We start from the raw sequence: 15,190 nt of genomic DNA on the forward strand, positions 1-15,190 counted from the left end.
AATTATCACGTTGACTGGACCACTATTTCAAATAATGTTCCACTCTACAGTGTAGAATGAACTTGCCAAAATGAAAGAGATTTACTTTTTTATGTCCAAGTTTTATTGTTAAGTTAAAGGGGTTTAAATAGTCACTGTGACCGTCATGGTTTGCTTTCACAGGCAAAGAAGGAAGGATCATGTTTTACATTTGCTGAGGTCTTAAGAAACGCCTGACGATAATTATGGCAGGACCAGGCTGGCCCTCTATACAAGCATCATGTTCAGTCTTGCTGTCAATGATCTGTTATTGCGATGGGATTATTATCCTTAATGCCGGCTCTTCAGTTCCCTTTTCACTTAAGGGCTGGATCTGCGTTCCTTCGAACGGAAGGAGCTAACCTTGTGGATTTTACTGCCTCACGATTCCGGAGTCACCCTATAGCAATGACCAACGTCACAGATTAGGCGCTGCTATTTTGGCACAAATCATATAAAAAGTGGACAGCCCACAAAGAAAAGACAATATTTAACTGACTGTTGTCTTTGACCTTGACGTCTGCCCCTTTGCCACAGCGGTAGTTTCAATATCAACAACCTCAATGCAGATGTTCCTTGCCCAAGTTCTCTATCCACCTCTCCCTTCTTAAGATCATGAGGGTGACTGATTCGACAATCACGCTGAACGCAACAGCTTTGCAGATTGGCAATGTCTGTTTTCCGATTGCTCGCAGAGACAAAACTGTTTCTTGCTTTCAGGTAAAGTCTGCGTGTAACATGGATGTGACTCATAACGCTTGTACCTTGAATTTTCAATTCACGTTTACAAGTTTCAGCCTTTTTTACGATCTCGGAGGCTATGACTCTACCACCAAGGTGTTGGAAAGCCAAAGAACACGACCAACTGCATCTCAAACAACGTGGAGAATCGATGGAGAAGAACATTTCCTTTTCACTTGTATTTCCCCGACTCGCTTCAATTTATGAATGGGTCTTTAGAAAAGCTTGTTGGCGCAGGGAGGGAGATGGCAAATTACATGTACTCAAGCGCTACATCGAGAAAAGCAAAGTGCCTCAGTTGTTGACAAAAGGAAAGGAAAGGAAGCGAACTTTATTTAAGTGTCTCGTGGTTGTAGCGCTGGAGCACTAATCGGGGAAACTGAAATCAACAATTAACGCAAATCAAATCAAATGTTGCTTTTTGAATCCGCAGGAATCTACCCCTACTATTGTATGGATGAACAGAGTAATAATTTAAACACGGAATTGGTTTTGAATTTAGCAATGCCCCTAACTAATTTAAAATGAAAAGGTAATAATTCTGTTTTCAAAACATAGTTATGTTTCAGAGGGTTCAATGTTTTTGTGGCTCAATTGCTACTGAGAGCATCCTCCCGGTGTTGCTGTCCGAGGTCGTAGTTTTGAATCCTGCCTGGGACACTGATTTTTAGCTGTCCCCTCGTCCATCGCCAAGCAACCAGTTCCCACGGGTGCCTTACCTATTAAACATCTGTAGTTGCATTTGAAAATTTGCAGACATGCTCTAGATCATGTGAGTTTTGTAAGCATCTCCAAAGTGGCGTGTGTTTAAACCCTTTAACTCGATCAGAGTTTTTCAATTTCCAAACTTTTTTTAGTTTTCTGTGACCTTTTTTTGCAACATTTCAATGAAATAAGATAAAAGACACCTGAATTAAGATTGGCTTCATTAAAAAAATTAGAAATGTTACAATACTTTCATAAAATCACCTTACTCTTGGCGTCATTACAGTGTCGTGCTATTCGCGCTCAAGTTTCACGAAATGTCTTTGCATTCAACCCAATCATTTCTTTACAGGGCTCTTTAATATCAAATGTTACTATACGTTCGCCGATCTTAAACAGTTTTCTCACGCTTTGTTTGATGCATTGTACTGAGAAACCAATTAGGTAACTGGGATAAGACCTTGAGCAGAAGATACAGTGTGGTTATGATACAAGTTGCTAGCCAACGGGCAACTGGCGAAAGGAAAACTGAAAAATCAGAGTCCAGTGAGGGAATCGAACCTACGACCTCCGTTACACAGGTTGGAGGCACTTCCCATTGAGCTACTAGAACTCCGAGGGAGGTGAGTCGTTTATCTGTCCCGTTATCAAGCCCCTCATTTTTTTACAAAGACATGAATAATGGAAAGGTGTAATAGGTCCGTGTAGAAAATATGATACAAGTTGCTTGGCAACGGGCAACTAACGAAAGGACAACTGAAATATCAGAGTCCTAGACAGAAATCGACCCTACGACTTCTTAGTTCCCTAGAAGCCTATCCTAGTTGCTCAATTCTCTATTTTCGAATGCCACATAATACAATTTTTTTGCCTTCAAATTTTGCATGCACTATTGCTTTCAAATGGTCCTGGGAATATGCAGTGTCCCCAAGAGCATTTGAAAACAATGGTTTATGCCAGGAACCCATGACCCGGAGCCTACAACTCTACTGTGTTCGTGTAACGGCGTTTTCACAGAACGATTTATTTTTAGATTGAATTTCCCGCGAATGAGACTCCCACAGGAGCCCAAAGACCAATTACAAGAAACTAAGCTGACGTCATAGGGTCACCGAACCGGAACTGCCTTTGTTTTTTGGCCTAATTCGCGGGAAGGGCTAGTCTAAAAATAAACCTACTTGTGAAAACGCCGTTTCACAGACGCTGTATGAAAGTTGCACGCTCCAGATGGGCTCCTTTTTATGCAAAATTTGGGGGAAAAACAAAGTGTATTATGCGTGCATTCGAAACTAGAGAATGGGTAGAGCATCCGACTGGTGTTATTCGATTCCTGTCAAGGACTCCGATTTTTCAGTTATCCTTTCGCCCGCAGTTACCCGTTGCCAAGCAACTTGTATCATATTCTCCTCACGGGCCCATTACACCTTTCCATCATTCATGTCTACAGTGTGGTTGTCTGTTGAATTGACTTCAGAATTAAAATATATAAAGAAGAATGAGGAGAAAATGTGGCCTACACAGTACAGAAATGCCTATACAAGTTGAAGTTACGCAACGCTCTGGCTGAATTCAAGACCGCGCTCAAAATTGTGCCATTTACTGCACTCAAAGTATGTAGACAGAACACTCCGATCTGCATTGTTGACGACAAACATTAACAGAAGGTGGATATCTTTTTTATAATAAAATTCCACGTACGTCAAGTTCACCTTGCTTGATTAGCGTTAATTAATCAATAGCTAACAGATATATTTATTTTAATCCTTGTTCGATGAATTAAAACTGTTTTGTAGCTGTTCTTTGAAATATAAAGTAAATTATCGTTCAGGCAATTTTCTGGTCACAACCTCAACAGATAGTATGACTGAAAATGAAGGCGTTTCTGGTTGATATAGATTATCTGAAAAAGGAGGAAAATCGTCAGCATTATTCAATGAAGATAATACCAAAGTGATAGGGCATCTTCTTTTAATTAAAGCCGTAGGGGTATCGTTCTCAATGGCCCAGATGCACTCATGGAGTTTGTTTATGGCTATAACCTCGCAAATCAAATGTTCTTTTATGTCAACTAAAGGAGGGATTTCGAGGAGTCCCTCCATTTAGAAACCTGCCACCCACTCGTTTATGGAAGGTCACAGGTCAATAACTCCAACCACCCAACTCAACATGATCACGGAGCTCCGTCTGTGATCAGGTACGTTAGCCATTCTGGACTTCGAGGCTCATAAGCTTATTATTACGTGGACCAACGATGTCCTATAGCACACATCGCAACGGTTATAAGTAGGTAACACCATCTTCTCACCAATTTTATCTAGGTAGTATTTTCCTAGTGACTGACTTACTTGGAAAATACTAGTATTTTCCTAGTAACTAACCGAAATTAGTTTTCCCCACTGTATATCTGAGTCTGTTATTGGGGAGACGGCCATTATAAACCATTAGCTTGGTCATAGTAGTTGCCATTAAGGACAAAATGACTCTTCTCGGTCGCAAATTCGAGAAGAGTTTTTAGAAATGATGGTACCACTCGATAAAATCTTTCTAGATTTCCATTAGTAAATTATACTCTCTCTCCCATTCACCGAAAATTCCACCAAACAAGAAGAGCCATTTCATCTTTAAGGTCAACTACTATGACCAAGTTGATGGTGTTTCTATGGGGTCTCTTCTAGGCCCTGTCTTGGGTAATAAGTCATTAGCTGCGTATTAAGTTTGTATAATGTGTGGTTTCACCATGGTATACATTGTATAGTTATTCATGTTCTTTGCTCACTTCACCCCACCTAACCACCAATGGTCGCGATGAATTGATTTTCATTCAATTTAACGACGTCGCCGCAAGTTGTTTCATTTCTCCTTAATGTATATTCAGTTCCTGAACAGTTAGTATACAGCAGTCGCAATAATGGCACAGTGATTATGAGAACGCCAGTATGTATTTCGCAGCCGTACCGTGCTCTTGTTGTCGTCATCTGTTTGTGATCGGTACGTAAATTATCCTCCTCACAATTTCAATGAAATGTCAGTTAGCCAGGTATTGAGAATGAAGGATATTATCAATCAGCTTAAGAGGTGTGATCTTGATATAACACCAAATTCTCATGAATACTCAACAAAGAATCCATGGTAATAGTTAGGAGAACGAACGTTTGGACCACTCATCCTCATCTTTTTTCTGCAGGTTCATCGACACTGTCACTATCCTCCTCTATTGGGAGGTAAGGTTCTTCTGCATTTCTCGCTGGAAAAGGCATTGACTCATCTGCGTCCACCTCTCGTCCAATATCTTCCACAATCTGACTTTGCGCATCGGTTGCATGCTGTATCTCGTCTCCTAATGTGGAAACATCCCGAGTTCGTTCAGATATAAGAGAACTAAGATCATCCCCGAAAGCCTCTGTTTCGTGTGCTAGATAATTGACAGCTCGTCCACCAGGAAATCCAAATCGGGCTGGGACATAATAAGGAAAGTATGGCCCATGAGGAATTGGCCAAAAGCTTCCTAAAGAGAAGAATACTGAAGTGAACATAAATGTACTAATATTGCTACATGTTCGAAATCAAAACAAGAGATTTTTTTGCACGACTTTCCAAATTCTTCGAATAGATCGCTTAGTGAAAATAGTTAGGGAACCAAGTTTGTCATAGTTAAGGGAGTTTTCTATAGTTAAGGCAGGCAAAAGGTCATAACTCGCAATGGTATGCAGGATTTGCAAATACTGCGGCTGAAGATGAAACTTTTCGTTGCTTCACTTCTTTTGCGAATCTCTATAAAAGTTTCGGTTCTTGAAAAAGACCACTTCTTCCAAAATAGACTGACCTTTGATGGTAGAAATGGATTCTCCGTCAATTGCTAGGGCTATTTTTAAGAAATATGAATATGTCCTGTTGAGAATTGTTTGAAATGTTTCATAAACTATTCAGTGACTGCTAATCAGTGACATCGACTTAGGACTCACCTGTATTAAGGTTCAAACTAAACAATAACAACAAGAAGATAATGTTCAAAATCATCTTTACTCTTCATTGCTTTGTTTATCAGTAGTCGAAAATGCTTCTGCGCCAGGTGAAATGTCAACCAGTCATATCCACCTGTTCTTCGCTTGAGTGATTTTATGGCTATTCCGCGATGCTAATCCTGGTACCTTAAACACAAAAGAGTACAAACATATAACAGCCTGCATATTGGCCTACTTTGCTAAACTAATCAAGTGAAGTCAAGTGAAGCTATGATCCTCGCAGTTATGAACGCAATTTTTTCAATTGCGAGGATCATAGCTTCACTTGATTTCATATCCGCGGTTCATATATGATCCATTTCATATATAATTTCATCTTTGCTAAACTAGTTGCTTGGCGACGGGCGAAAGGACAGCTGAAAAATCAGAGTCCTAGACAAGATTCGCACCTATGACCTCGGTAGCAACGGTGGGAGGCTCTGTCCATTGAGCCGTAACAGAGCTTCTAGTGTGCTTGGTCATTTATCAAGCCCCCGAAGGGAGAATGTGTTCCTCTGGTCTGCGGGCCCTACAAACTTCAATAGTTGCATTTGAAAGTTAATAGGTATGACTTTGAAAAGCCTACAGGCAAGAGGGATTAGGACCTCGATAGACGACCTACAATACTCGTCACAAATCGTTGAAACAGACACCGTTTCTCTCGAATTCTCTGGAAAAATCCTGAGATTTCTACTTCACACTGTTTCCCCCCCACCCCCGAAATGTGCCTTCTCCCTCCCCAATGTTGAGCCACGCGTGTTTTGAAGCATTGATACCACTGTGATACCCAAATCAACATTGGGGAAGGGGAAACAGGCACATTGAAGTGTTTTAAGATTTTTGACGAGTATTGTAGTTCCCCAGGAGTTCTAGGAGTTCAATGGGTAGGGCGGCCGGTGTTACGGAGGTTCGAATCCTGTCGCCAAGCTACTTATTTCCCATTCCTCCCACAGGTACATGACACCTAAAACATCCATACTTACTTTGCTGAAGTTCAACCACATTTTTTTTCGACAAAGTTCAGAACTGATTAGTTGATTAACAAGTCGAGTCCCAGAAAACCGTAATCTATTCACAACACAACTTACAAAAACATCATCGAAGGCGCTATTTCAAAATGCGATATCGGAATGATATTGACCATCTGTAAGGGCAGAACATTCTATAACTGAAGGGCCCATTCCTTTTTCACTTTTCCACTTGCTAAAAGTAAAAATTCCGTATTTAAGCCACGACACAACCTTTTGCAAATATCTCTGTAAGTTGTAATACCTTGGATAGAGTATTTTAGCGTTTTCATTTTGCGATTCATTAAAAGCGTTGTGAATAGTGAATATTTCTGAAAATTTTATGGCAATGAAGAAATGCGGGGCAAAACGATAATGTAACGGCGGCTCCTGTCACAAGAAAGAAAGCACGCGTATTATCTTTTTCTCTATAAATTCTTTAATTTTCTTTGCCTAAAGTGATTACTCTAGAATTGACATTCTCGTGTAACTAACGTAACCATCAACGACCACTTTCCTATCCTCTGTCAGATAATTTCTTTCCATTTCCAATGTAACATTTTAAAATACATCGGTGTCCTGACAATGGATAAATTTTGGAGGGAGCCCCAAAAGAGAAGCGACCAGGCAAATAATTTGTTAGCGCTTATGCCTAACTATCACTTAAAATTTTCCTATTCATACACCTCCTCTATGACATCTTTAAGTGCGAAGCTAACGAGCGTTTGTAACGGTTCGTGCCCTATTTTGCCCAAGACTTTGTATCACGTCTTTCACATTCTTGACGCTTCTTAAAGTTTCTGGTAAGGCAATTATCATTCTCAGCTTTACCCAAGGCTGTTAAATATTGCTATTAGATGGAGTTAGATCGATCACAAATGTTGTCGGTCAAATCCTGTCTCAGGTTGAATCCTTTTTTACCAAGGTTAAATTGGTGATTTTCATTTTACTTTGGTTGCTCTGTCTTACGCATCTCAACACATCTTCTTAATGTTTCATGTCATCTTATCGGTTTCTGTGTGCATACAATTATCCATTTAGTCTCAACATTACAACACAGTAAAGGAAAACAGAACTGTACTATCAGAAACCCATAAGGGTTGAAACGTGTAACGCGCGTTCACAGCTTCTGAATATTTAGTGCGAACTGATTGGTTGAATGTTTCAGTGCCAAGTGCCATATTTGGAAACCCCTCGCTCTTGTTGTTCCAAATATGGTACTTGCTTGTTTCCCAGCACACAAGGGGCCGTTACACGTTTCAACCCTTATGGGTTTCTGGTACTATGCAATTCCCGGTACTCGAACTCGGACCCTCCAGGGACCGGTTCGTCGAAGCCTGGTTAGCGCTAACCGTTGGTCAAGAGGAATCGAAACTTACAGGTTTTCATGGTATTTAACGCTGGTTAACGCTAACCATGCTTCAAACAACCCGGGCCAGATTTATAGTCATGAGTCTTCACCACTACACTACAACGACGAACAACTCTTTTGTTTAGTTACTTTTGTATAATAAATTTATATCCATGTATAATAACCAAAACTAATCCTAACCTGTCCCTAATTTTTCTCTGGGCTTTTAGGCTCCCACTCAGCTATGGCCCGTCCAAAGCCCGAATGAGAAAGGAGGAGGGTTGGGCGTGGGGATAGCAACCCAACCCCGTAAAACAGCTGATGCTTCAGACACCAATATCAGAGAACAAGATGTTAATGGTGCAACGAATGAAGGATCCCAGAATCTGGAGATGATGACGGATGACAGCCAAACCCAACCGGGCGCTGGTATCTCGAAACCAGATCTCCTTAATCCTAAATCAAAACCAAAGGGAGATGAAGGAGAAAGGGTGGAGCTGGGGAGAGGTGGTAAAACTAGCGAAGGACAAGCAACAATGGCGTTCACTGGTAACAGCCTTACGTGCGTACACGCACGAAGAGGATTAAGCCGGTAAGTAAGTAATTTAGGCTCCGAAAAAAAGTTTCTTCAATTCATTTGAGTACAGTGCGTATTCAAATTGTTAAAATTAAGGATGACCAATTTAACCTAGACAAAAACTGATTCAACCTGAGAACGGATTTTACCGGCAACACAAACTCAAGGGAAGTACTCGCCTGTGGAATAAATAAAAACGTGTTTCATATTTGAAGGCAAATAGAGTCATATTCAACTCGATTTCCTTAGACAACCTCTCAGCACAAAAAGGTGGATAGCCGTTATCTTTCCATCGAAATTATTTTTCTCAGTGAGAACTTTTTTTCTTAACATAATTTTGTTTGCGAGGCCTCTGTTTTTGACAATTGTAAGTAAACTTGAAATTTTTTCTTTTGTTCCCTGATCTATAAAGAACATTTAACTTTTTCTTCAATTTGTTTTTCAGAAAGTTTTGTTTTTCGTTATGCGTAGTGTTTGCAGGATGTTCACCAGAAGGCATATCCTTTGGGCCGTCCTTAAGTTGATGACTTCTTACAAGAACCACGTGACTCGTGTCTCCGTTAGTATCATCCAGGTGTTTGTACATTACATTTCTTTCACTGGCCCTCTCATCAAGCATTGGTCTTGCGAGGAGCCTTAATTCGTGCAGTTCATTTGCTTCTGGTCTACCTTGGACGATGTCAGTAGAGTCTTCAATTGGCTTGAATTTTCCTTTACCCTTTTGGAGAAGTTCTTCAGCAAGGGCTGTTCCGAGGCTACCTGTGGGGCCTAACAGCGAAGGTCTTAAGGAGAACGACTTTTGATTTTCTCCAGCGAACAACTCTTTATCTTCGTCTTCCTGAGGCATAACACTATTTGCCTTAAACTCGTCAAGTTTTTCCAGGAGGTTAGCTTTACCATCTTCTGGCAATTTATTGTGTCTCAGATTTCCTAGACCAATGTCGCCTCCTCTGAAGTTTTCTTCATCTTCGGATTGGCTGTCAAAACGGTGTAGGTGTTCAGGCAGTTCCCCTTGCTTTGGTTCTGGCACAGCTAATGTTTTTCCATCAAAACTCTGGTAACCTTCTTCAGGCGTCCTTTCTCCAGCCGTCGATTTTGGGTTCATCCAGCTTTTGTCCATAAATGGAGTATCACCGTAATCCTTTTGACGTTGAAAGGTTCCTTCTTCTGATTCACTTTCAGATCCGTATGAATTCCAAGTATCATAACTTGGTCGGTGGCGTTTTGGAAAAAATTGATTCCCCAAGCCACCAGGTCTTGTTTCAGGGAAACCTTCAGCTTCACCTTCATTTTCCTTCAAAGATTTCATTCCTGGATAAAGAACAGGGTCATCTGGAAAGATGTTTGATGGGATTCGTGATGGAGATGATGGCTTAAAGTACTTGTGCCATTGGGTGCTAGTTTGGATGAAGGAAACCTGAGCTGGAGACAAAGTGTCTACTCTAAGTGGGCCTATTTGTTTTGAAGGACGTTTATTGAAAAATCTGTCTGCTTCATGTGTTTCTGGACTTGTCATACTTTGCAATGTATACTCTGCTTGATCGAGTCTGTTGGTGTCCTCTCCGAGTAGTTCTTCCTTCGTCGCCATTTGTACTCTTTTCTGCATTTTATGAACTGTGTTTTTCTTGCTACCTAAAGTATTTAAAAAGTGAACGTTTCAAAATTAATCAAAGTTGTACTATATTGGATTTCTTGACCGCGAAAGGCTCTAAATAAAGAGTGCAGTATATTTTATCTTGTTTGCTCCGAACCTTTTTTCTATGTGCCCCTATAAATATTAAAAATATTTAAAAGCGCTAACGATATTTTTGAAATTTTAAGCGTTCGTTTGTTTTGGTTTATTTACATGCTTGGAAATGAAAGACCTTTGAGCTAGTTATTTTGAACCTACCCCAACCAGGGTCAAAATAGAAACAGTATAAATGCCCTTTCAACGTCGAGGATTCCTCTGTCAGATCAACAATTTTACCAGTAATCACAAGTCATGGCAGAAGTCCAATTTATTCCATTGAAGCAAAAATGATCAACTTATCTTAAAACGTTACTCCACTCTGTAACTTGCTGTAAAACATTGTGTAGTCTTCAGCGAAATAGAATTGAAATACCAAAGGAGTCTTTTGAAACATTGTCAGTGAAGAGAAAATTATATATGGTAATCGAAAATGAATACTTCAACTTACCACCATAGTTATATGAATTGATATGAAACACTAAACTTTCCAGCAATAATAACAATAACAGGTATTGCATTTCACAAAGAAAATACGTTCAATGTTGGATACATTTAGAGCCAAGGCATATCGGTAACATTGATATCTTAACCGATTAATATTTCACGTTTTATGATGTCACAGTATCTTTTCGCTTTTGTCTAAGCCAGACTGGTTTGGCTGTTTGAAGAGTGATTTGTCTACCGCCACTTTGCTGCAGTTTGTGTAACTTTTGTCTCGTGGGATCTGATGAATAAGTTAGTTCACTTATACTGCGGGAAGAGAATAAATTCACAAATTTACTGAATACAGGTTGTCAGTGTCGGGACGGTCTATTGAATGGAACAGGTGATTTTCTTCGGTTGTTGGTAATCTCTAGACGAGAAAACACTTCACGAACTATGTAAATCAAACGATATTACTATAATGGTAGAATTTGCCAACGTTTCCATACTCAAAAAGACAGTAAAACGCTATTTTCGCAAGACCCACTTGGATAAATCGTCCAATGGAATCCTCGATTTTTTTTTCCAATTTTATTTCTCATTACTCTAGTGCATGTTTAGCTCTTCTTAGACGTTTCTTATAAATCCAACTCAGTTTCCAAATCAATCCATTCAAGACACTCATTTCGCAGGAACTCTAGATCACGTGACCATTTTGTTATTACATCATTTAAGTTATCACTCGCTCTTCTTCTTCTTTTAACAAAACATGGATGTTTTTATCAAAAAAACGTAATTCTCAAGTTGTGGGAAATAACTTTACGAACTCAATGAAATTATATGGCGTCCAGAACCACCACATGGACTTTGATGCTGCCAGTCCTGTTTACAGCTTTGACAGGTTTGTGTTGTGATCTTTTAGTATCCAATTGTAAGATAAAACGTTCTTGTCTTGGTTGTATTATAGAGAAAGAAAATATAAAACTTGCAATAGATATTTGAAATTTGAAGTGGAGCATTCGAAAGGGCCACACAATTCACTTGTCCACAGAAACCAACGTTCTTATTCCATTAACTAAAGAGACGTTCACTTATGTACAAGATGGCGCCAATACAGCGACAGTGTTTCCAATAATATTTAATTGTCTCAATGAGTTGATCAGCACACTAATCTTAAAACATTGGCCTTCAAACAATTGGTGTCACTGGAAAAACACTTTACGTTAAGGGGTTATAAGGGAAAACAATAAAATTAGCAGAAGTTGCTATTTATCAGGTGATTAACCACGCGCATTTGAAACACAGTTTGTTAGAGTCCAGAGCTATAAACAATAGGCTTTATTTCAGGTCTTCTATAGAGTTATTGTTGAATGATCTGTTTGTTATGGATTTTTTTTTCTCAATTCTCGTTCCTTCTATTGAAATTTATAGCCACTGCACTCGCAGCTCCCGGAAACAGTCACCTTCTTTTGCCTCATGGCTTTAACAGCACGACATTTAAATCCCGAAAAAGGCAAGAAATAATATTTCTTCGCGATGACTTCACTCACAAACGAAGTAGAGAAGGAGAGACTCTTGCAAATATCGAAAAACACGGCAAAAGCCTGTCAGCTGAGGGAAAGGTATTTAAAGACGCGCACAAGACTGATAGTTACGACGACTTAGATACTTATCAAGGACCTGCTCTTAAGGAACAAGCAGCCAGCAAAGACAAAGGTCCACCTGAAATACACGAAGAAGAGAAGAAGAGCGATGCGTATGAGGTGGTTTCTGAAGGCCATGACAGTCCTGATATTTCTTCGCCAAGTGAATACGAAACTCCTAGAATTGTTAAGGCCAGTCATCATAGACATCGTCATCGTCCACGACTACATTCAATGGGGCGCGATTCGGAGAGATTTATAGGGTATCACAGATCCGGACTCCATATTATTTCTCTAGATGGAGATGATAATGACGATAGACTATTGACTAATAAAGACAGAAGACTGTATGGCTCTATTGGGTCACCTATTTCTATGCCTGTTAGGACTAGAGGGCAACATTCGTACGATTCAAACGATTACATTCCACCCAGCGTAGTACCAGTCTCTCAAAATGAGTTATCCGGTCCTCCTCGGGATGATGGTGAATCGCGAGACCAAATCTTTCCAATTTTTAGGAGACGTGACCCTCTAACGTTTTCTCAATCATCGCAATTAACTCAACCAGAAGAGCTAATGCAACCTTTCCGACCACTTAGTCCAAAGGCTCTTTCCGTGGGTGATCGACCAAATATGCTTTGGCTACCGTTATATAGCTATCAATCAGGCTCAGACCCCGAGGTTGTTCCTATTACGTCGCAGAACGCTTTTCCTGCATCTCAGCCTCAATTAGGGACGACTCCGGCACAGTATACTTCTACTCCTGCCAATGGCGCCTTTAACAATGGGCTAGTGCTACAATCAGCGTTACAAGTTCCTTTACTGCAGTCACAATACATCAATCCGTCTTTCGATCCGACCCCGCAATTTAACGGACAATTTCTGTTAAATAGTCAACAACTTGATCCACGATCCCTATACCAGCTTCAAGCTCAGCCACAGATGCAGTTAACTCGAGTCTCCATGCCACAGGTTTCGCAAGCGCAACCACTTATATTTCCATCTCAAATGCAGATGACACCAACCTTGTTGAGTGCTGAAAGTCAAAACTTTAATCGACCACCCACTCAGTGGGTCGACGAAGATGGCCGTGAACGTAGTGAAGTGTTGGATCGTGGGAAAGACAAATCTGATGATGATAGGTCGCAAGATGACCAAGATGTAGATGATGGTGATGATGATGATGATGATGAACAAGGGAGACATGAAGGCAGCAGATACTATGAAAGGGATGGAGATTCTCCTCGAGAGGAAGAATACAATGATGGATCCAATCGGCCTCCAGAGTATTCACGCGAGCGATCGTATTCTCAAGACGAGACAGGACCTTCTGAAGAAGGGGAGGATACAGATGAGCCCGAAGAAGAATATAATGAGCGTGCTGGTGGCCGTTCATTTGAGCGAAATGACGCCCCTGCATATGGTGACCAAACTACAGATTCGCGATCTCCAGATGACAGAAATGACGACGATGAAGGCAATCTCTCGAACAGAAATATATTTGCAACACGTTACCCTCAGCAGAACAGCTTCCTATCAATGCAAAGTTTCATGGGACCAAGCCGTGGCTTTAGATTCCCAAGATTACCAATGCCGACTTCAGCACGAATTAGCGCTCAGTCGATGGCAAGCTATCAAATGGCTCATCCTTCCTCGGATCCGCAAGGAGATAATTTCAGGAGACCTAAAGTATCAACCCCCACTCCTAATATACCGCATGGCAACGATATGAATTTAAAAATCTCTCCGCTGAGCCCAGCGGAGGCCCAATTTGTTGAAAACAAAGCAGCATTGGAGCCAAACTTTACACCCCCAATTGCATCCAAGGACACAATTCCAGGCAAATCTAGCAAAATTCGCTATGGACTGCAAAACGTATTAATAAGACTGAACGGCAAAGATATAGAAGATTCCTCTCAACTAAGAAGCAAAATTGTTAATGGACAGATCGTGCAAGGACAAGGAAAGTTGATCAAATCGAAAGGTCCAGTCCGGGTGAAACTTTCACACACTAAGGGTCCGAAGCATTTAAAAATAATTGACATTATTGCACCAAAACATTTTCAAGTGTACGATACTAAAAGTAATATCAGAAGGCCTACAAACGTTTTGAATGGAACTAAAAAGGCAGAGGAATCCGTTGTAAGCAAAAATCTGCAAAAGGTCCTCGATAACATAACGTGACCAATGCACGAAGGAAATGACTCTCCTTGTAAACTGCGTTTCATGGAGACAAGAAATCGCAAAACTGAAAAAGGCGTCCCATGGAATTATGGCCAAAAGATCCAAGAAAAAAAATGATTTTAGTATGGAAGAAAGCGACAGTAGTCGCTACAAACCTGCACAATTTTAAATGCAAGCGAACGAAAAAAGGTCAAGACTATAAAAAGTGTGTTTTATATAACTTTCAACCAACTTTCAACCATGTTCTACATATATTTCACCGTGTCTGTAGCACATAAAGACTAAGAGATTTTTTAAAAAAGTTACATGGACGTGTTCGGAAATTAAAAGCAGAATGCCACTTATTTGATTCGATCCTTTCTTATGTTTGATTCAGTAGTAGCTTGCCGGATGTTTTTCTACCAATAAGAAACATGTGACCACTGTCGGACCTTGTGGATGCCTTTTGCTTGGAACTATTTACCTTTCTTAGCTCAATAACTAAGGTTAGTGTTTTGTGTTCTAGCTTTCTTGAAACTCTCTTTTTCCTTTTCTGCCGCTTCCATTTGTTTATGACCTAAACGTTCCCCATATAGTCACCCTTTTTTAGCAACATTAATATGAGCCATGAAGTCAACTGTTCAGTGTGAATCAACCTATGACGCGTTCATTTTCCCCAAAAAACAATGTCTTCTGGCCAACAAACACACCATTTAATTTGTCTAGCCTCCTATCGTTTTAAAATAACATTCCTTACACGGCTAGTTGAAAACTCAATCTCGATTAGATTAGATCACCTGCAAGGTTAGCCTCATTAATATTTAATATG

At 40.2% G+C, this 15,190-nt stretch overlaps 3 protein-coding genes and 1 long non-coding RNA gene across 4 annotated transcripts in view; 2 read left to right on the forward strand and 2 right to left on the reverse strand.

Annotated features, from left to right (window-relative positions):
- Positions 1 to 8,130, forward strand: part of LOC137984608 (uncharacterized) — a 46,883-nt gene extending 38,753 nt beyond the window's left edge. The window contains exon 3 of the long non-coding RNA XR_011119125.1: positions 8,054 to 8,130. This is a non-coding gene — a long non-coding RNA (uncharacterized lncRNA). The remainder of the gene's footprint in view (positions 1 to 8,053) is intronic.
- Positions 168 to 5,601, reverse strand: LOC137984603 (uncharacterized). Its single transcript, XM_068831775.1, has 2 exons — positions 5,427 to 5,601; positions 168 to 4,969 (listed from the first exon to the last, which is right to left on the reverse strand). Exons 1-2 carry the CDS (start codon positions 5,479 to 5,481, stop codon positions 4,632 to 4,634), a joined length of 393 nt encoding a protein of 130 aa, XP_068687876.1. The 5' UTR covers positions 5,482 to 5,601; the 3' UTR covers positions 168 to 4,631.
- Positions 6,921 to 10,872, reverse strand: LOC137984586 (uncharacterized). Its single transcript, XM_068831755.1, has 2 exons — positions 10,581 to 10,872; positions 6,921 to 10,032 (listed from the first exon to the last, which is right to left on the reverse strand). Exons 1-2 carry the CDS (start codon positions 10,648 to 10,650, stop codon positions 8,708 to 8,710), a joined length of 1,395 nt encoding a protein of 464 aa, XP_068687856.1. The 5' UTR covers positions 10,651 to 10,872; the 3' UTR covers positions 6,921 to 8,707.
- A 177-nt stretch (positions 10,873 to 11,049) lies between these two features.
- LOC137984580 (uncharacterized) lies at positions 11,050 to 15,186 on the forward strand. Its single transcript, XM_068831750.1, has 2 exons — positions 11,050 to 11,456; positions 11,987 to 15,186. Exons 1-2 carry the CDS (start codon positions 11,396 to 11,398, stop codon positions 14,380 to 14,382), a joined length of 2,457 nt encoding a protein of 818 aa, XP_068687851.1. The 5' UTR covers positions 11,050 to 11,395; the 3' UTR covers positions 14,383 to 15,186.
- The last annotated feature ends 4 nt before the right edge of the window (positions 15,187 to 15,190 follow it).

This window comes from Montipora foliosa, chromosome 14, assembly GCF_036669935.1.
Source record: "Montipora foliosa isolate CH-2021 chromosome 14, ASM3666993v2, whole genome shotgun sequence".
NCBI classification, from domain to species: domain Eukaryota; kingdom Metazoa; phylum Cnidaria; class Anthozoa; order Scleractinia; family Acroporidae; genus Montipora; species Montipora foliosa.